This window comes from Lepeophtheirus salmonis, chromosome 5 (genome assembly GCF_016086655.4).
Source record: "Lepeophtheirus salmonis chromosome 5, UVic_Lsal_1.4, whole genome shotgun sequence".
Taxonomy (NCBI): domain Eukaryota; kingdom Metazoa; phylum Arthropoda; class Copepoda; order Siphonostomatoida; family Caligidae; genus Lepeophtheirus; species Lepeophtheirus salmonis.
Window position 1 is genome coordinate 9502978 of NC_052135.2, and position 22710 is coordinate 9525687.

The window sequence follows — 22710 nt, forward strand, 5'->3', positions numbered from 1 at the left end:
TTCAATGGAGAGTCTTTCAAGGCCAGTCACAATATAGCGACAATATTCACAAAAGTTCATTGGAGAATATTTATGACGTTAGCACAAATAACTATGCATCATTAAGGAAGGGATCCGTGTAGAGAAAAAACTAAGTATATCGATTAGAAAAGGAAAAATAGTTGATGTGCGCGTTTTTTTTTTTTCTTATTTGTTCATTATTTAATAAGTCATGGGGTGTTAACATACCCCTCGAATAGAAGAGTTTTCCCATATCTGTGATGCATAATGATTTAATTGTATCATTGCATAAATATATCTTAATTTAAATATAAATTAAGATATTTTAAGGCACTTATGTTATTTTAAATGCAGAAGGGTCTTCTCCTTCTAGCAGCAATTACTTTGTATCTAGGAAAGTTCGCCTTAATTGATTGGATTAATTAATTTATGAGTCCTAATAAACATTTTTCCTCCCTTACATATCTTATTTCCTCGTGCTCTCGTACGATCCGACCTTTGAGTACCTCCTCAAATCCTTTCAGTGATTTGCACACCACATCTAAACAATACTTCTAGTGATAGATCTTAGCCCATAACGAAGAGGACATCACTGCTCTTGCCTAATCTGATGTTATGCTGGTTTCTCCTACCATGAGTTTTTTCCAATATGTATAATCCATCATCTCTAATGACAATTAAGTATGTAAATATCACTTTTTCCATTCGAATTATGTCGTGTCTCTTTGTCTTTCATGAGCACACGCACTCGTTATTACTTTATTCTTAGATGTTATTTCTTTAAGAATTAAATAATAATGTCAAAGGCTTTGGATATTAAAAACTCATAATGTTCAGATTACCAACTATCAGTTCCTGCTTTCTAGCACATGTTTTACACACATCTACGAATAAGTCACTGTGGCATATTATATTAATATTATATACCTTGGGTATCACCTTCATGGTAGAAAAAATTATTAGGGTATAGCCAATCTCTGTATGACAACTTATCACTATATTCATAATCATCGATACTTTTTTTAAGTGTTTAATATTATGTTGCTCATATAATTGTTTTTATTTATTTTAAATCATATAGATATATATATTATATTGTAGTTTATTTGAAGAGTTATTATACTTTAAGATTTTGAATATCAAAATAAAAATTCCTACAAAACCAAATCAAATTGGATATAATTCAATCTAAAATAAAATTTATAAACTGAAAGTGTATTTTTATGTTTAATGTATTATACAGTTCAATCATTGTGTGATTTAGCCTATTCCAAAATTGTTTTGGGTGATGTACTAACAGTGCCCTTCGTTAAATTAGTATTTTTAAAGAGCTTATGAAAAATAGCTTAACAAAATATGACTAAATTTTAAAATTAATTAAGTTCCCAAACTAGCAATAAAATACTTCATATCGAACATAATTATTTCCAAAAAATAGTCATCAAAATGATATCTTGCAATATTGTAACATAGTTAGCTTTCTAAATTAATGCATTCAAAGGATTGAGTTGATTTTTGCAATTTGACATAGGACAATATGAATGAATTTTCCGTTTGGATTTATAAAATGTTTATTTCAAAACAATTGTATTTGTACCTTGGATAACAGGCACATTTGTGTCAGGTAATGGCTTATAGACCAAAATACTTGCAAACCAAAACTGACTGATAGCAAAATTATTTAATGGGTATACTTATATGAATAGGTAACTTTTAAAGAAAGATTGTGTGTAAATAAAAAAGCAAGTTTGCCAATTGAAAAAGGAAAAACTGTTGATGCGTATAGTCTTTTGGATTTTTTGTTCAATATGTAACAGGTAGTGGGTTATTTAGGACGGAAGACCCTGGTTCCCGTCTCGGTCCGATGCATTTCAAAGTCCCAAGAACTGATTAGGACTGACATAGCACTATTCGTGGGTGGGTTAACATCTCCCTCCGAAAGAAGAATTCCCACCTATCTTTGGTGTAACTTGATTTGATAATTCATAATCATAAAAAAATACATATTAATTTAAATATCTTTATAAATTTTCCCTCCACTTATGTTGTTTCAAGTGAAGGCAGTTCTCCCCTTTATAGAAGTAATTCATTTTCTCCCTTCATAATCAAATAATTGGCAGCTGATATTAATATTTGTATTCACATTCAGAAATACCATATGTCTTGCAACCTCCCTTCTCCTCCCACTCTTGCAAAAAAAATAAAAAAATCCAGGTTACTTTCCGTCTTTTCTTAGCACACACGAATGTTCAATCAGGTTTTGAATAAAATAAATGTAGTAGGAAAATAAGTTCACTTCTGAGGAGTTAAATAATAATAAGAGCATCTGAGGAATAGAAAATTCATTCTTCAGATTACCAATTCCAAAAATGCGGGCCAGCTAAATAATACAAACGATTTGCATCACCATAGATATATATATATATACAGAGAAGATGAAACTTTTTTTGTTTATAAAAAAAACACCATAAAATAATTGACCTTTTCTAAAAAGGTCATTCAAAAATATTCATACCATTAATTAAAGAAGGATGTTTAGGAAAAATATTATTTATAAAAAAAGACATCTGAAATAAAAGAAAGGCCTCCAAATTGAAAACAAGCACTCATATGATACCTTATACATGATTGAACGTTCGTATTTGCTCATAAAAGAGAGAGCGTAGCCCTAAGGATTTGTTGCTAAGTGATAATTGCAAGTAGATGTTGTACTCAAAGTAGAATCAGGGATCAATAATGGAGTAATTCTTCCCAATGTACTATTTTATTTCCTACTCCCCTCCTCCCTTGTCACTGCTGATGATTTTACCTGATCTCCTCCAAAACTTTTTTTCAAATTGGGAGGATTACCATATTAATTTTCGTTTTTGTTTTTTAACATGCACATTAAACAAATGATTTTCCTCAACTTCTCCACCCGTTCTTTTATCATTACCAATTACTCAACTCTAGTCATCATGACTCATGAGAATAAATTTAATTATCGAGCATTTAAAAAAAAAAAGACTTAATGTCTGTAATGAATCATACTTTATGCCAAAGAAGGCAGTATTATTTGAAGTAAATCAAATGATTAAGTATTCAAAATCCAGATAAAATGGTAATATTTTTACAATACATTTTGTTTTTCACTTGATTATGGACGAGAAAAGTAGGATAAGTGAAGACAAATATCTTATCTGTTCAAATGTAATAATTAATTCATATTCTACAATATGTAAATAAAAACGTATAATGATTAATGATGGTAGGATATATTTTTAATACAAGTTAGAATCTGATATATGTAAGTTATAAACAGTGGCGTCGCTGGACCCTTCTTTGGGACTTGAGCACCACACTTCCCAAAAAAAAAAGTCTTTGATGCCCCCAATTTTTTATTCTTTTATATTATAAAATAAACCTAATCATATTACAGTGTTGATAATTTTTGGGGCTAAGCCCCTCCGAATGATGAAAGCTAACAATACCCCTAGTTATTAATAAAGATTGAGCATATTCTTCTCAATAAATACAAGGCTTTGCTTCTAGTCGAAAGAATAAATTGTAACAATAAAACAATATTCCCTATTTTCAAATGATAACAAAATGACGGTATAAGACAAATTCTTAGTACTCTATAAAACTATGTTTAAAGATTCAGACATAACTTTGACATTTTTGGTTGTTTTAAGTGTACAGCATGCAGATGTTTTATTCGACATAAAAATAAAACATATTTTAGATAAATAAACAAATAGAAAAATATCTATTATTTTTGAGCTAGCCGTCACCCCCTTCCCTAAAAAAACAGCAATCCTCGAATAATTGAAATTTAATGGAAGAAAAATTAAATTATTTGAGATCATAATTTTAAGATTTGATGTTCTAATTAATACCATTTGAACTCAACCACTGAGTCTGAATCCCTGCGCTCTTGGATATATTAAGTATAGAAAATCTACGTCATTAAAAAAAATGAATAAAGAATTATAATTTAAGTGAAGCATAACTATGAAGCATGTAGAATATATATATATATCTACGCGCAAGGCGTTAATGTAAATTAGTGGCAGAAGACTTAAACTAAGATATTAATAAATATAAAGTAGTTGGGGAAAAGAAATAGAAGAAGAAACTTAATATATGGAACATCAGCAGTCACCACTGTTTCGAAGGGAATATCATAAGTTTCTCTCTCTCTCTCTTCTTACATATATGCACTGTTACAAGGAGAACATACAAAATATTCAAACATACACACACACCTACACAAGAGTGAAAAACATTTATATTCCCCTAAAGTACATTCATAGAGTGTTGAAACGAAGCTATTTATAAATACATAAAACGATTTTGAAGAACTAAAAAGTGCTGAATTTGGAATTTTGGAATATCCTCCAAGCAAATTCCAAAGAGACGTTGTGAAGGTATTTAAGAAGTCATTCCCGGCAGCAGTCATTATTTCCTCACCTAAACAATGTTCAAAAACATAATGCTTCCCTCACTTGGACTCTGGAGAAAGAAATTCTTAAAGACCCGGGTTCCGTCTTGATATTAAGTTAAATACAATTTTGTTAATATTTATTTACTAATTATTTGAGTGTGGAATGGTGGAGCATTCACCTCTGATGAGTATGACACCACATCAGGATTTATCATCTTTACTCAGCCTACATGATCCTTTTCCTAACTTGGATGTGATTTTGGACACAGATTTATTCACGGTAATGATAGTACAATTATTATTCGAGTAATCTTTGGTATAAGAAGGGGAGAATTGATTATTTTTTCCCCCTTGATTCAATAAGTGGAACGCCTCGCAACTAGGTAGATACTAGATATGCAATATATAATCTTGGGATAATTCTTCTTTGAGGTCAGTATGACGACAAAACTTTTGGATCTATTTTTTCAATCATTTTATACTTGTTTTAAATAACCCCCCTCCCCACTCTACTTCTCCCATTTGTTCTCTCTTTCTTCACAACACACTGTGTATGTTAAGAGATATTGAGATAAAGATAGCAACGAACAAGAAATTGGAGAAGGAGTGTTTTGTAACTACAAGGCATCTGTAAGCAATTTCTTATCATTTTTTTTTTTTTCCTTCTTTTCGAAACTATTTATAAAACTGTCGTTAAGACAACCTTTCCTTATTCTCCTCTATTTTTCTAATCAAAATCTAACACCATATCACTGAAATTATATACATTTGAATTATAATTTGTACAGTTAAAAAACATGCTTGTAATGGATTTTAGTTAGGGCTGTGTCGGTAATTATTTATTCGGTCCAGTCCAGTCCAAGGACCACTCCTTAAAACTATTGGTCCTTGGAACCAATCTTTAATTGTCAGTTTTTAGAACTTTTCAAAAAAACATCGATTCTGTATTAAGCCAAATAAGAAATATGAGATATTTATTAAGATCGTTGCACATATCTTGCAAAAAATATTCATATTTTCATTGTAATATTTTTACTAAGTTATATTTTTTATTATATTATATAACGGAACAAAAAAAACACCTTCAATAACATCCAATTTTAGCGTCTTTTATGACCAACAAGTGGGACTGGACCAAAGTCCTTGGTCCTATATAAGGACCGACACATCACTAGTTTGAATATAAGTGATTTTGATCTGAATCACCATATCGCTAAGCAAACATATGTGTTTTTCTCAGATAGATAGATTATAGGATATATTTGTTCTTTATTATAATTAATGTGCTATCCTTATACAAATTGATTTTCTTATTTTATTCATGATTGCAAATGAGGGTTCAAGTCAAACTTGACATACGACCAAATTGTCTTAATTTGCAAGTATATAAATCAAATCATTTTCTTCTACTTTACACAAAGGTAATAATATCCCTTAAAAGTGAGAGAAACCTTCATCATAATTTGCAAAAAGTACCATTATATATATTTTTTTCCTTTTGGAAGTTCAACTATCACTAATTTTCATTTAACAAAACACATGGAGACGGGAGAACATAGTGTTTCAACGATATGTTTATATTTCTTCTCTTTAGAACAGTGTGATAAAAATAATCAAATAGAGGGAAAATAAGCACAACTACTTATTTCATAGTTGATCAAGCTGGGGTTAAGGTCAATGGCTTGGCCTGAACAAGATTAGAAATCCCCTTTATTCATTACTCTGAGTATATATATATTTAGTACTATATTCCTTGTAGATAATTGTACAGTACATACTTCTTTTAATGAAGTAGAGGAGGTCCCTGCATAACGCGGTTTCAAACACACAAAACGCAATATTAGGAACTATTCTGACTCCCATATAGTGAGCTATATATTTCCTTCATATCACATCTTTTATTATATGATAATAAATGATAAAAAACTATATATTGAGCTAAAAGATAATTTTTGTGGATATTAGTTGAGTTTTTTTATACTATACCATTATATTCATGTAATAGAAGTGTATAATTTTGCATAGGGAGATTGTCCTGTATTTGATTTGATACCTAGACTCAAAACTTTTGGTTTAAACTACGATTATTGAAATTTTACAGTGTTTAATCAGCCCAATTCATAATCAAGTAAATACACGATTAAGATTCAATTTTACAATTATTTTAAATCATAATTTATCATTAATAAAATGTTTTACTTGTCTATCCTTACTATAAAAAAAAAGCAAAGGAAAAATAGTAAAAAGTGGACATTGAAGAATAATTTCTCCCATTTCATTGGTTTTAGTAAATGTCCCCGTACGACGCAGATTTTTGTGTTCCCAAAAACTGCGATAAGTGGGGAAAAGGTATCAGGACTAACCCCATAAGGAGTATCTGACGGGAAGAAATGGGGTGACGCTCAGAAATTTTTGATTATATAAGTAGTGGTATTAAAAAAATTCAAATGTACCTTGTTTAAGAAATAGAAAGAAAATATACTTTTGTAAAAAAATGAAAAAAACGTCATTAAACTAAATATTGACTACGTATAGGAAAAGGGGCTAGAAAGATCATTAAAAAAATAAAATACAGCATTACTTTTTTTCTAAAAAAAAGTCATTAGATCATTAGAACCAAACTATTCCTATAAAAGGCCTTTTACTATTTTTAGAGAAAATGAAAGGACCCAATCTGACAATAAAAGGTCAGTTGGAAAATTTGAAAAAATATACCCCAAAGAAAACTCAGCACGGGCTCTGCATTACATGGAAAATTCTACTAATTAAATTGTCCTTTTATTAGTCACAGAGTCTGATAAACTGATCCTTCGTCCATGATAACTAATAATGAATTATCAATCTACATACATAATAGACCCCTACATTCAGTGCTGTACCTAGGTATATATCCAAGGAGGGGCACTGCACCAGTAGTAGCACGATGTTCAAAAGTGCCGCTTCACTACAAATTTATTTAAGTCTATTATTTTTAAGAAAAATTAGCACTTTGTTAAAGGAATTTCGGATCTTGTGTTTGTTTTAGAAAATAAATCTCATATCTTCATTATATTTGAAGATTTTTTGACATTTCTTTCTTTCTTTATTAAATTTGGATCTATACATTTTTTAGAGAAACTTTTAATTTTTGTCTAGTTTCCTTTTAGAGTGTTTACAAGAATTTTTATTTTCAATGACTTTTTTTTAGGAAAGATAGTTCCTGGAAAATATCTTCATTTTTTTTAAAAGGATTTCCATTTCCATGACCTTTTTAATTAAATGTCTATTAAATTTCTATTAATTTCCGAGGAATATAAAATATTTCTCACTCGAGAGGGGCGGGCTCTTTTGCTTTTGAGGAGTACTCCAAATTACCAGAATCTTCTTTGAAAGTTGAAAAGCTAAAAGAAAATTGATATAATATTTATGCTATTAATCACATTCTTTTGCAGTCAGAGATCTGGCACAACTAAAAATAAACGACTGTTTAACACAATTCTGCAGTTTTTGAATAACAACATTTAAATTATGTTTATATTTCACAATCAACGTTTTTAACTCCCTACTCTTGTAGCTCTTCATTTAAGACTTTAAGATTTAAGACTGCAGTTACTCTCAGTCCGGTCCTGTTCAGTCGTAAAAACATATAAAGTTCGGTCTTTGACGGTGTCACTCAGCTTGATTTCTTCTTTTTTAAATAAATTACCTTACTGACATTCCGAAGAAGAGACAGATTAAGAACCAGTCCAAAGACTGGACTGAACTGGACCAAATAAATGAGGACTGGCACTACACTAGTTATAGCTAAAGGCCTCGAGGGAAAGAGCAGTCAAGGGAAAAATAAACAATTCAATCTAAAAACAAGGAACACTATGTTCCTAACACCGACCTATAATATCGTGTTATTGTCGTGGCGTAATCGCCCTTATTCTTCTCTTTTCACTAGGACGGAGACAGCCTGTTCAAACTGGCTGCGTGGCGTGCCTGAAGGAACATGTTGCAGTTTCTAATTTTAAGCCAATCAGAATTGAGAACTACTAAATCCTATTTTCCTTGCCTTGAGTGTCCACTCAGTCCTTTAGTTATAGCTCTTCCTATTTGTATCTTTCATTTGTTGACTCTGTTATAGAAACATGTTTTAATCTAGATACTACTGAGTTCGAACTTATTATCAAGCATGGACGTCGTTAGAGAGAGGGGCATGTCTCTTTAAGGTTGCTTTACATCATTTATGAAGTATGAAAAAATTCAAAAAAAAAGTACACCTTTGAATGATCTCCCTACTTTAAAAGTCCCAACAGCGACCCTGGTACCAAGGCAGTATTTATACTTTTGATTTTACTCCAATATCTTTTTGATATAATTAACTATTTGTGGATGTCAAGGAAGATTTTGAGAAATTGAATTATGTATCTCCTAATGTCAGGGACTAATAATAATAAAACGGGAGAAGCTTGTTCATCAGAACAATTTATTTTTCTCTTAGACTCGCAATTATTCAGATATTCAATTTAAATAGGTGCTTGTGTAATCATTTAATTAATTAAAGTTATGCTGTTTATTATTATTCCTATTATATGATATGATTCATTATTGCTTAATTTAGCAATATGAAGGCATCGTTTTTATTCATAAAAAAATGCAATCGTTCGTTAATCTTTTTTTTACATTTTTTCTCCCTTTCTGTACAAATTAATTATTCAAAATAAGCAATATGTATGTATATTAGTGTTGTATCGTTTTTAATGTTTGGTCGGTGCTAGGACTGATTTCTATGTAGTCCTTCTTCCCCTTTTCAGTCTATTTTTTACGGCCCGAAATTTTTTACAATTCAACGGTCCTAACTTCCCATTAGACTATCTTTCAGTCCACGTAGGTTCTTCCCTCTTAACTAGGATTAAAATATATGAAAATGAAGAAAACAATTAATGATAGCTAGAATAGGGATCACCAACCTTTTAATAATGGACCATAGAACCTTTTAAATTAAATTTCATGAAAAATAACTCCATAAAACAAAATTGTTAAATACACATATATTTCAAATTTAGGCCGAATCTAAATTTTCAAGGCCAAACTCCTTGAAAAGGGGCTTGGTTTTTGGAATTTTTTGGAAAAATTAAAAATTTTGCTCTACTTCTTTTAGAAAAGAAATCCTTGAGAAAAAAATTTCTCCCTGTGTTCCCATTACTTTTATTACAGTGACAATTTTTCAAAAATTTCTTTATTTGGATAGTAATATGAATTACATATTATGCGCATTCGACGTGTTTTAGTTATATTGTGACAATTTTACTTCAAAATACTACTTGAAGTAAGAATGGATAGTTGGCCACACTTAAAAATTAAGCAGGCGGAAATACGGCCTCCGGGCTATGGTTTGGACATCCCTGAGCTAGAGCGTATAATACGAGTTGATATGTTTGTAATGAAAAAACTTATTTTAAGAATTAAAAAAGTGCTCCTTCTTTTCCTTTTTTTTTTCTTTGATGTAAGCATTCTCGCCTATCTTATGTGTAAATTGTTTTGAAAATGCATAATAAAATAAATATATATGAAATCAAATATAATTACAATAGTTTCCCTCCACTTATGCTACTTCAAATGTAAAAGGTGCTTCTCTTTATAGAAGTAATTCATTCAGGTAGTTGATATTAACAAGGCTCTTAATTCATTGGTACCATATGTCGCACGTTCTTTTTCCTTACAAAAATGTAAGCTCTACGTATAATACTAGAGTATTAAAGACCGATAAGGATCCGTCCTAGGACTGACACATTTTATTAGAACCGAACTGATAGGACTTAAGTCTTTTTAGTTTTCTTAGACTGATCCAAACTAATGTATATTAATACTAATTACTAGTGTTGAGACTCAGTCCAAGACCGTTTTTTTGTGTCAGTTTGGCTATAAGGTATTTTAAAGACCCATTTATTCAAACCGAAGACTGTAATTTATATCTTACACCGAAATTTTATTTCTCTTTTCTAAAATATTGTCATTTTTGGACGTTGGATCGGATCAATACATATTTTTGTGTAGGTAAAATTTTGCTTTGAGGCCGGTTCAGACCGAAATCCAACAGTACTCATCACACATAATTATTAGCTCTCATGCCTTCTTCTTTTTTTGTTCAAAAAAGTAATTAAAATTCTCCAAAAAAGCGTGTAGTATGTAAAGTTTAAAATCAATTGACTAAATGTTTCAAGTAAAATATATATTGCATATTTATGCTGTGTACAAGCTGTAGTCAAACAATGAGATGAATAATTTGAAGTAGTTGTTATCAGGATAATGTAATAATCAAATATTCCACACGGCGTTACCTCTCTAACACTAAAATATAAAGTATAATTTGTTGTCACCTGTTAATGTTCATGCTTCTTTCTCCCGTTCATTGTTCTGAGCTTTGATTGGTCGAGTTAAAATGAGGGTTTTTTTGCAGCTGTGAACAATAGCCAACAATTTTTGTATAATAAATGCATAGTTGGGTAAAATTGACTAACTACCAACTTATTTTGGGGTTTTTTTCTGTTTCTTTTTCTATGAAAGGTTGCAAGATACAATAAAGGTAACAAACGTGTCCATGGATGGTTTATTTATTCATTAAGAGATTTTTGACTCGTTTAGTAAGCCTTACTAATGGATATGTATTCTGTGGCACATTATAAAGCTCAAATGCCTATAAGGTATAACACAATAAATTAGTAATCAAAATTAAGTGATAGTATCAAATAATATTTGCTAATTAAAATGGTTGGTTTTATAATTAAATAAAGCATTTTAAGTCCAATAAATTGCAACTTGTTCAATTAGTTTATCGTGTAGCGACTTATATAACACATATTATATTTATAGAGTCGTAAGATTTTATTTTTTTTGCAGTAGTTATGATTGGCCTATTAATATATATTAATTTTCACTCCATCCGGCCAACACACCTCCATTCTCAAACCCTGGTTACGTCCTCGATATGTATTTTAATTGAACCACTAGTTAATTTATTTTCAAATTTACAATTTCACGCTATTTTGGAGACATTTGATATATTTGTCCGAACAAAAATACAAATCTTAATTAATTAGAGTCAATATTTTGTGTTCTGAATAAAAAAATATCTTCATATAAGACAAGTTTACAGCGGCTTGTTCAAAGGAGGGACGCTGAAATTTTTAGAGTCAGGCAAGACTATTGATTAAAGGGAGAATTGAAGTGGACAATTTTAAAAAGGGATTTGCTATGTTTGGGCTTCTGCCTAAGACCGCTATAATTGTTGTAAGATCGAACTAATTAGGACATAGTTAAGTCTGTGCCGGTCTCGTAGTAAAATTTTGTCTATGAAAAACGTATCACTTAATACCTTTTTTATTAAAGAAAGAAAAATTGTTATGTACGGTCCTGCTTTTTTAGAAAATGAAATTTCGGTCCTTGATTTACATTTCTATTTAGGATTTAAATTTATGCACATGGTTCTAGATCAGTCTAGAAAAAATCACTTAATGCCAAACTGGAAAAAAATTGGTCTAAGCACTAATATTGAATCGAATGAAGATATTTTTCTTAGATTGAATGTTCAAGTGTATTTATATTCAAATACATATATTTCAACATATTATTCCTAAATACATACCTTTTTATCAATATACCCTGGTCTATTGGTAATAGTGACAAGGGAATCTCCCCTAGTACACTTTTAGGAATTTATTGGGTGCAATAGTGCAGAGTTACTACATTATTAGGAGCAAAGATTCAATTAGGCAAGTTTGAATGCATGTATATGTAAGTACAGAAATCTCCCATTACGATATTTATGTTATTGAAATAGATATTTTTTCCTTGTATGTAAAGGGTGCTCCAGATAAATTGGGAAATCTTTAAAGGCTTATAACAAACGACTTAAAAAGGGTATAACCATATTTTTTTTAATAATTTGAAAGCTACATTTAATAAAATTCAATTATTCATAATTAGATCTGCTTCTCTTGATAACCCCGGCCAAGCGTCGCCGGAAGCATTGGCAGGCCCGGTCGACCTCGTGCAGATCCAACTTTCCCATTGTATGGGTAATAGACTTCTTAAGGGTCTATACAGACTAATTATACTTGGAATAGGCCTCATGCTAGACCCTCCCGCGAGATAGAAATCGCATAGCCTGTTTCAGGCCAAAACTCCAGGCTCCAAAAGTGAGGACATTTTGTGGCCAAGATATCCTACACTTTTTTGGCCACGTGTACTGTTGGAAGGTGGAATTTCTTTCTTGGGCTACTCCAACTATCCAAAGCAATAGAAATACAAGATTAGATCATCGTGTAATCGGGCTTGCTAGAATTTTCAATCTGATATGTTATTGCTGGCCAAGACAAGCAGATTTTGACACAACATGCAAACACTCATATTCTATGACGTCACTATTGCTCAAATGTTCGATTTAATGTATCGTACCGACTGCTGAGTAGAAAAAACAGATTTTGACAAAACACGCAACCGCTCATCTACTATGACGTCAATATTAGAAGCGTGATGGAAGTCAAACATCAGTCGTAGACGCGTTATGGTATAACCTTGTATTTCTATCAACCTTGTATACATCCAGGGAATGTAAATTAAAAGTACAAACCCAGAATCAGTACAATGGCAATACTGTTTCCGCACAAGGTCGCCCGGGAACCCCTAAGCTTCCAACTACACGGGGCTGAAGATATCAAAAGAGGTGGATCTCATCATGAATCATTAAATGTAGCTTTCAAATAATAAAAAAATTATAGTTCTACCCCATCCAGTTAGTTAGTTATAAGCTTTTTAAAGCTTATCCAAATTTATCAGACCACCCTATATATTAGGGTGGGGGAGTTTTTAAGGGGAGGGGTAAAACCATTTTTTTATAAATTAAAAAATGTATAGGATAGTAATAAAAAGTTGATAAGTACTGTTGAAAAACAGTATGCCAAATTTCATCTCAGAAAAGTAATTTTTTTACCTACTGACACTCGATTGAAATTTTCTATCTTTTAATTTTATTAAAATGGCGACTTTCATTACATCATAAAATATTCAATACAAAAAGTTTAATTGAATTTTTATGGGTTAAATCCGAAACATACCCTTCCGATATAGCATGATGAATTTGATATGAATATTTTTGATCTGTACTCAAATCTTTATAATCTGTTAAAGCAGGAGAAACTGAATCTGGAACACAAGTTACGATTGGCAAAATTTTACTTGTTGCAAGCTTTTTCCCTATGGGTCCAAAAAATCCACAAGGGTCAGTTGTTATTCCATCTATCTCAGTAATTTAATGGGACGGAAGAAGCTTGTTTGCATGCATTATTAAATATATTCTTTCAAAAACGTTATAACCCCGCCTTAATACCCTGTATTGGCATTTGTACCATCATATTTAATAGCTGCAATGGAATTCAAGCGAATATTTTTTACTTAAAAGGCTAATAATTCCATCATACAAGCGACAACCTTTTCCAGTATTTGGGGTAAAATGTCCTAAATACTTGTTATTCGGTTCGAAAATTAAAGAAACATGCCCTTCTATTTATTTATTTTCGATATAACTTATCAGCTAATTTACATTATTATATAATTCATCTCGCTTTGAATCAAAATATGTACCTGTTATTATCACAGGCATGTTTAAAGCACATTCTTATCTTCTTCTAATTCTCCTAATCTAATTTTTGTCTATGATATTTTTTACGCTAGATTTACGGATAAGTCCAATAGCATCCAATAGAGACGTAGATAGTCATGGAGCTCCTCTATCTGACACATCTACCCTGTCACATGCTTCTGCATATGAAGGCAAAGATTTTATTTTAAGTTTTGTACCATTACAGGAATTTTTTTAGTCACTAGATATTCACATGATAAAAAATTTATAGATTTACAAGATGAAATATCATATAAAGTATGTCAATCATCCATAAATTAATAAATATTTTCTTGGTAAAAGATTTCATCCAATTCATAATAAAATACTATCAGATCTACTATTCTTTTTGCACAGACAAGTGCAGATGTTGGATAATATTGATGACTCTGATAGCTACAATTTGACTTATTTCCTACACAGAAGGTTTTTTTTAAGTTGAGGATTTAGATTCCACCTTATGCCATAAAACTTACTTGGTCACATCTTTGTATCTTGGCGTTTGAGTTTCGCTTAAGCCACAAACACTTTCAAAAAGAGTAAAATTTTTCACGAGTTGTTGAAGCCATTCTATGCTAATACAAATCTTAAAATAAATTATCACTTGATAGTCATTTTTTTAATAGTAACTGATTGTTAAAATACTTAATTATATTGTTATATCAAGTATCCAGAAGATATAATGTATCATCTTGTTAATTAAGATACTAGCATTTTTATAAGTTTATTTTATGGATTTGTTGAATATGCGATGGCATTAAAATAATATAAAATTATTAGATTGTTGTTTATTTATACTTTCTTCCAAAACTTTAAACATATCTTCACACGACTTTGTCTTAACCTGGGTATACTTAAAGATAGTGTTGTTTCAGTCCTTATTTAGGACTGAAGACTGGAGTCCCGTCCAGTTCTGTCCTAAAAATTATAAAGTTCGGTACTTGGTGACGTCACTCAACTTTATTTCTTCTTGTTTTAATGGGCTCTAGTACTGACAGTTCAAAGGACCAACAGTCTTAAGGATCGGTCCCAATGACTGATAGGACTGATCCTAAGACTGGCCTGGACCGAATAAATAAGGACTGATACAACACTAGCTGAAGAGGTATATAAAGAAATAATAATACTTTATCAAATATATTTAAAAACAACATAACAAGGAATGAACAAGTGAAGTCAAAATGGTCCCATTTCCACTATATTTTTTTCTTCTTTATTTATTTTTGAGGTTATACAAATATGTAAAACCAATTTTAGTTGTCTATAGCCAAATGATTCTCAAATGGGGGTACGTGGAGAATCTTTGGAAGGTAGGTGAAACTTACAAAAGAAAAACATGTATTTATTTATTATCAAAAAAAAAAATTTGTACGGGGGAAAGGAATACGTGGCTGATAACATATCTCGAAGGGGATAAGTCAATGAAAGAAGTTTTAGAACCACTGTTACATATTTTTGAAATTCTTTGAATTAAGATATCACTTAATAATTTATCCCCTATTAAACTTGAATTTTTCGAATTATCATGCAACGTATGCTAAAAAAATGAAGTATCATAAAATAATATGAGACAAAGATATTTCAATTCATTGTCGGCAGCCAAAAAAGTTTCCCATAAATCTGAATTTTGGCATGTATGCTTATTTATCTGTATAACATTGAAATAGAACTTGCTCTATACAACTTTTTTACTTTTTGTTTTTTCGGTTCGCCCTAATGTATATTTCATAAATACGTAAAAAAAAAAAAAATCTGTAAAAGAACACATTGTGCTCTGTGTGTGTACAAAGGTCATACATAATATGGAAGTCATGAATTGCGTTGTATCTCTACTTCTTAGACATGTTTAATTTTATAAATTATTTTCTGTGTATTTTTTATCTTAGAATAGATGTTATTTCAGTATGATTGTACATGATAAAATGACTTTATAATACATAAAACGACATGTTATTACCTTTTTATCAAAATTTGAATAAATAAAGATATACCTTTTGATGGAGTTAAGGATTTAGATTTTTTTGATTACGTATGCAAGGGCACACGTAAAAATGTGTTCCCCTTTTACTTAAATATTGTTAACTCTGAATTAAATATAAAATTATGACATTTAGACGACGGATACTCATTTTTATTTGGTAGTTGAGGTCTGAAGAAGAATCAGTGTTTAAAAGCGGAGAAAAAGAGAGTGGAAGGGGAAATTCAAAGATAATGTGAACAAATGTTTGATTTATTAATGATCATTAGATACAAAATTTATCATTTAGTTTAGTCGTACAAGAAAAATGATAGTATCATAGTCATGTGTTTTGATTTATTAAAAGATTTAGCTCTTCCTTTTGCTGAAGAAAGGGGGTCAATTAATGTACGTATATATATCCTTCCAACATGCAAGGAAAGTGGATGCTTCCAGCCATTAAAAAAAATTATAAATTTTGATAGATTGTTTCTTTTCAATCTTTTAAACTTATTTTTGGCTCTTATTTTTTTAGCGTAGTGTAGATATTAATGATACATATTCACCGTCACAGTCTGTGTGTTCTCCCGTTGGAGGAGCCTCGGCACATGAAATTGGGTACAAATCAACCACCGGATCAAACCTTGAGGAATTCTTCTTACCCGATGTATCCCCTACCCTTCAAACTCCTCCTTCTTCTTCACATCTTCCTTTTAATTTAAGCAACTGGAACTTCGGATCAAACGCAAAGGAGTATAAAGAATCTTCCACAGATGGATTAGATACCATTCTAGAATATGAAAACAATCATCATCCAAGAATCTATCAACCTCATATACATCCATCTGTTAATGTTCCTTCTACAAGTACGTACAATATCAGCTTTCCAACAACGCTCCAACCTAGAGAAAGGTCAAAATTCTCATTTGAGGCTGAAAAAGGAGACGGACACATCAGCAAAAGACCTGGATTCAATCAGGTGATAGAACAGTTAAATTAGTACTAGATAATGATCGAGTAAATAGATATTTCGTTTAACTGTGATTAAAAAGCTTATCTGAATAATGGCACTGAAGAAAGTTCCTGCAGTATGTTTCGACTTTACATATAATTATTTTGACTTAATTGTTAAAATTAGTTTAATGTAAACATTTTTCGTATCAATAATTTATTTTAAATTCAAGTCATTTGTGGAGTTTCTAACGTTCTCGCTGTATCGATAACCCAATAAGACCTACATTATACTTCATGCCTTTTATTTGTTGCTTGTAACCTAATTATTCTAATTAGGTTGACCAAAACAATAGTCAAAAACAAGAAAAACCACAAGAAAATGATGATGCTCGAACAGTTAAAACAAACAAACGCTCTCGACGAAGTAAATCTAATGGCGGTACTACCAGTGATGTCGTTGAACCAATTGAAGAACTTGAAATATATACATCAGAGGAAAAGCGCTTTCGAAAAAAGTGTATACCTTTACCAAACTCTATATCCGGATCCCATTCATCTACTGAAAATAGAAGGAGAGACTCTATTAAGCAAGGCTTAGATGAATTGCAAAGAGTATTACCACATCTTGGATCACCCGAAGAGGAAAAGGTTAAAGAAACATTCTAATAGCTTTTTGAAACTGTAACTTCACCATGGAAATGAGGAATACTTAATTTTAAATAAATGATAACCTCATTTTTAAGTTATTTAATTTTATTAACATTTGTTACAGTAGGAACTCAGTACTAAATATGCGTTTATTTGAATAGATAAGTCAAGCCAGCATATTATATGAGGCTGGTAAATTCATTAAGGATAGTCAAGCATTCAACAACAAAACAACGGACCACATCTGTTCCCTTAAAGAAGAAATTGAAAAATTAAATCGAGAAATTGAGTAACTATACACTTTTTTTATAGTAAAAACGAATTGTTCTAAAGATTGATCTATCATATGTTTACATAAATATTTCTTGATATTCATATTTTTTAGGCATTTCCAGAGCGAGTTACCAGATAATGGAGTGGTTTTAGTTCCAAAAGTCCTTGCTTCTCGAAGTTTAGCAGACCGATTCCACGATCATGTGGTTGAAAAAACTATTGAAGACTGGAGATATTGGGTCTTTACTAATATAATGGGACATTTTGTTCATAGTTTTGATAGGGAAGTTGATGCCTCATCGATTGACATATTAAGAAAAAAAAGCTCAATGTGGATTTCTAAGAATATGTCCCTCCACCAATTACGAAAAGGTAAAATTTTATTAAACATAATTCGTTTCCTATTTGTATATGGATATAATATTTGGAAAAAGTCTTAATTTTTAGATAAATAGCCAAGACTTATTATTATATACTTATTTTTCAGATGCGTATAGAAAATTGGCCAAACTATGCGCCAAGACAAGCATCGTAGACGACCCTTCCAAATTACCAGAAGAAGCTTTAGGATTTGTTACTAAAAGAGATAGATTAATATGTACAATGGCCGAAACAGTACCTGACAAAGCATCAAAATAAATATTTTTTTATGAACAAATAAATGTAATCACATGACTTAACGCGTTCTTAGATTACGATTAAGAATTAAACGGGTTGATCTTAACTTTATGTTGAGTTCTACGCTCAAAAAAATATAAGTTGACATATTTGGATATTCATTTATCATTTTACATACTACATGGATGGCAATGCTTTCTTCAGGATGATCAACTTTATCCAATCATATCCTCAATAAAATACTTGCTCTTTGGGATACAAGTGTATAACTCTAGATTCATATATTTGACCAATTAATTAGTGATCGGCTTAATTTGTTCTTCATTTCAAGCAAAATTTGTTGACATTTTTATAATTTTCACATGGCTTTTCTTATTATCAAAAACTAATTAAGCTTAGACTCTTATTTTGGATAGAGAAGCAAGTAAAATATATTTAGCTGCTTACTGATGACATGATCTCAATATAATAAGTGTCTAAAAGTATGCATTTTATTTTTGAGTATATATCTCATAAAATAGAGGTGCGTTATGAGAAAATATCGAATTTTCCCTCTTACAGTAATAGATTCTCTTTATAATTTAATATTTTAATTTTATTAAAAACCACCAATTGAAAAAATTTAGAAACCACAAAGGAATAAAGAACTGTTTCATGTAAAAATCATTTATTTACAAATTTTAATGGAATGGAATAAAAGAGAAAAAAATAATTACACGTTGGCATTACATAACTTAATAATTATTTAATTCATGTTGGTTAAACGTCTGCATCCAAAAATTAAGCTTTTAGCAATTAAAATACCTTTTCTGTATTATTGTTTATTAATACAAATATATTAAAGGAGACACAATCAAATGAGAAGGGCCGATCAATACACAGCATTATCCAAGGAAGGGTGCAATTTTTTAGATTGCTTCCTAATTAATAATATATTATATAATCGTAAAACGAATGGACCAAAAAAAAAATTTAAAAGAAACATTGGATCAATATAACACTTTTTAATAATTAAAACGATCTATAAAATTAAACCTAATCTAATTATATGAACAAAAACTTACTCAGAAGAAATAATAATAATCAAAACATAATAGACAATGATTTCTAGACAAGTTTATTTTGCTCCTTCTGTTCTTCAACTAGATAATGAAATTCAGACTAATTAAGACGAAGTATAAAGATGTCAGCTAAAAACAGAAGCAATTTGAAGATGTGGTTCGTAATTACATATAATGATGATGACCTTTAATCCTGGTAAAAATGTTATATTCAAGATCAAATCTCAATCGAAATGTTGCAAACATCGCTGTAAAATATATTTCATAAAAAATAAGATCAATTATTCTATTACATATTTCCATAATACCTGATGACTGTAAACAAACTTAATAGATGATTTAAAAAAAAATGGAATATAGGATTAGAGAAAGGTATGTAACGAGACGACTTAGATTCTTAGCAACATCCAGTCCCTGATTTGGATGAAACAGGGGTCGAATCAATCTTGACTTGTCCTGATGGTCCAGAGGGAGCAGGAGGTCCAACTCTGTTTTTAATTTCCGCTGCCATAGTCATAAAAGCTTGCTCTACGTTGGTTGCATTTTTAGCAGAGGCTTCCAAAAACGGCATATTTAACTGATCAGCGTATTCCTTTTAACAAATACAATATATTATTCAAAGTAATTAAGTCCATTTAATGTGGTGTACCACTATTTATCTCAAATGTAACAATAACGATAAAAATCAAATCCTACATTAATAATTCCTAATAAACATTCGGTACTCCAAAAAACAATTTAATGAAATATATATGTATACACAGACGAAACTTACTTTTGCAGTTGTATAATCTACAACCTTCTTTGTTGTCAGATCACATTTGTTTCCCACAAGAAGCTTGTTTACATTTTCACATGCGTATCTATCAATTTCTTGAAGCCATTGCTTAAGGTTATTAAAAGAATCCTGGTCCGTAACGTCATATACAACGATGATTCCGTGGGCACCACGATAGTAACTTTATTCATTTAAAAAAAAGTATCAAATTGAAAAGTGAATATTTAAAGTATAACTTCCAAAATGATTTAAAAATATATATGATAATATAAAGTAATGAAAAATACCTGGATGTGATAGTTCTGAATCTTTCTTGGCCTGCAGTATCCCAGATTTGCAACTTGATAGTCTTTCCGTCGAGTTCAATTGTTCTAATCTTAAAGTCAACACCAATTGTACTTATGTAACTTTCTGTGTAAGTATCATCAGCAAATCTTAATAGTAAGCACGATTTGCCTACACCAGAATCGCCAATCAATAACAGCTTGAATAAATAATCGCTGAAAAGATAAATTTAAATTACAATAGACAAATACCCATTAATATCCAGCATCACTTTTCACTAATATTTACATTAATTTACAGCTATTAACCATTAGAAATGATAAATTAAGAATTTTAAGTCAGAAAAAAAAATACATGACAATTGAATTTTAATGAATTTATCTCAATGGAGAGAGCATAAGCTTAATATCAAATTGTTCAATGCTAGATTTAACTAATTATTCAAACCTCTTAGGATATTCCCTTCATGGATACAATAAGTATTAAAACAGATTTCTTTCTGGAAGATGGTACATTTACGTATATTAATATGAATATGTGCTGTATGAACATAAAACGATCAAAAAGAGGAAAAATTCTTAATTTTTTTTTTTACTTCATTTATTGTCAACACCCCCTATTTGAGGCAATTATAGGCTTTGTATTCAAAGTTGTGGGGTGTATTAGGATACTGAAGAACAATAGCTATAGTTTAGAACGTTTATTTGATTTATGAAACTTAATTTGACCATGACATGGCTTTTCGAATAAAATCTATCCATTTTTTTTATTATTATGACGATTAACTTTGTATAATGCAAATTACGAAATTAGTGCAATTTGTAGGCCCTTCAAAAGCTGAATAAGATTAATTTATCGAAGGAAATTGAGATAATTCGTATAAGAATACAATGGTATTCTAATCTTATTTTTTGAGTAAACTCATACTAGCTTGCTTTTGTACTGACGAACCATGTACATTGAAAAGAGAGAAGATATTTAGAATCTTTAGAGCTCCTATTTCACGGAATAGAAATGCCTTTTCAATACGACATACGAAATGGATCTCAACTACAGTGAATCAAGACAAGGTCCTTCCTAGTAACATCGACTCCCATCTCATGGCTAAGTAGGAAATAAAATTAGAAAAACTGGTCAAGATTCGAAAGTAGTGCAAAAAGGGATTCTTCAACTGGATACCTCATAATGTACAAATGGGACAGGATCGGATGGGATCATGAGACAAGAGGATGGAGAAGGTTTATGGGCCTCCTCCTACACAAAAAATACGCTTTATCCAATAAGTTTACTCACTATTCTGGATTCATGGTCTATATCAAGCTTTACACAACTACGAAGAAAAGTACGAAATCCAACCAAATATGTATCCCTGAAGAACTTTTGACAGATTTTTCCCTTATTTCTTTGATCAGTCTTCCTTCTCCTTCTTTCTTTCTCTTTCTCTCTCTTTTTCTTTCTTTTTCTCCACTACAGTGGGTGACGAATAAGAATTTGCCTCCCCTTCCTATACTACTTAACTAAAGGTCCCAGAATAGAGCTCTTTTTCTACCTTACTTTTTATCATTTTTTAACTCTCCCTTTTCATTCGTTGATTGTTAGGTTCATGCGCATTTGTTCCTTACAAAAGCACATTTTCACACAACCAGATAATTATTGTATCAAGAATATATTTTAAACGGAATTAAGCACTCTCCATATTTACGCAGGACTTTTGACGTTGTTGGCAGTTTTCTCTCAATGCTACCATATGATTAATTTATGTTACTCTCTTTCGAGAGGACTCACAATATTTATATTCCAGAAAACGCCTTGCATTTAAACTTGATGAGTCATTTCCGCGATTAATAAATATGTAAGGCGACGTCATCATTGGTTTGAGATTAATTTATTAGGACTCATGAACTCATGAAAAATGGCAACAAGCTCTTCATACGTAATTAAATTCTAAAGACATTCATTATTTTACGTTTTATATTTTGTCTTTGTTTCAATGTTGTGGTAAAGAAGTGCAAAGTGTTAGCAATTTATATAATTATAATGTTTTAAGGAATGAAAGCGTTGGCCTAT

At 30.7% G+C, this 22710-nt stretch overlaps 2 protein-coding genes across 6 annotated transcripts; one reads left to right on the forward strand and one right to left on the reverse strand.

Moving 5' to 3' along the window:
- Window positions 1–4040: 4040 nt before the first annotated feature.
- LOC121118675 (uncharacterized) lies at window positions 4041–18576 on the forward strand. 4 transcript variants are annotated; one of them, XM_040713261.2, is made up of 6 exons: window positions 4041–4706; window positions 16562–17005; window positions 17317–17628; window positions 17790–17917; window positions 18014–18273; window positions 18389–18576. In XM_040713261.2, exons 1-6 carry the CDS (start codon window positions 4590–4592, stop codon window positions 18538–18540), a joined length of 1413 nt encoding a protein of 470 aa, XP_040569195.1. In that variant the 5' UTR covers window positions 4041–4589; the 3' UTR covers window positions 18541–18576. The 4 variants fall into 4 exon arrangements, with proteins under 4 accessions (XP_040569195.1, XP_040569196.1, XP_040569197.1 ...); XM_040713262.2 differs by having other exon boundaries at window positions 4090–4706; window positions 16601–17005; XM_040713263.2 differs by lacking the exon at window positions 4041–4706 and adding an exon at window positions 16000–16434.
- Window positions 18577–19169: 593 nt separating this feature from the next.
- Rab1 (RAS oncogene family member Rab1) lies at window positions 19170–22426 on the reverse strand. Of its 2 annotated transcripts, XM_040713266.2 has the most exons (6): window positions 21937–22162; window positions 20646–20858; window positions 20356–20539; window positions 19889–20172; window positions 19766–19828; window positions 19170–19709 (listed from the first exon to the last, which is right to left on the reverse strand). In XM_040713266.2, the coding sequence occupies exons 1-4, from the start codon at window positions 21948–21950 to the stop codon at window positions 19978–19980; spliced, it is 606 nt and encodes a 201-aa protein (XP_040569200.1). In that variant the 5' UTR covers window positions 21951–22162; the 3' UTR covers window positions 19170–19709; window positions 19766–19828; window positions 19889–19977. The 2 variants fall into 2 exon arrangements, with proteins under 2 accessions (XP_040569200.1, XP_040569199.1); XM_040713265.2 differs by having other exon boundaries at window positions 19170–19828; window positions 21937–22426.
- Between the last annotated feature and the right edge of the window lie 284 nt (window positions 22427–22710).

What these genes read in the sequence shown, in the direction of transcription:
- LOC121118675 (XM_040713261.2), top strand. Translation starts at nt 4,590, where the DNA reads ATGGTGGAGCATTCACCTCTGATGAGTATGACACCACATCAGGATTTA. An exon ending in TGGACACAGATTTATTCACG is followed by an intron (nt 4,707 to 16,561) that starts GTAATGATAGTA and finishes TTATTTTTTTAG; the next exon opens with CGTAGTGTAGATATTAATGA. An exon ending in AAAGACCTGGATTCAATCAG is followed by an intron (nt 17,006 to 17,316) that starts GTGATAGAACAG and finishes TATTCTAATTAG; the next exon opens with GTTGACCAAAACAATAGTCA.
- Rab1 (XM_040713265.2), bottom strand. An exon ending in TTCAGAACTATCACATCCAG is followed by an intron (nt 20,540 to 20,645) that starts GTATTTTTCATT and finishes AAATGAATAAAG; the next exon opens with TTACTATCGTGGTGCCCACG. An exon ending in TAGATTATACAACTGCAAAA is followed by an intron (nt 20,173 to 20,355) that starts GTAAGTTTCGTC and finishes ATTTGTTAAAAG; the next exon opens with GAATACGCTGATCAGTTAAA.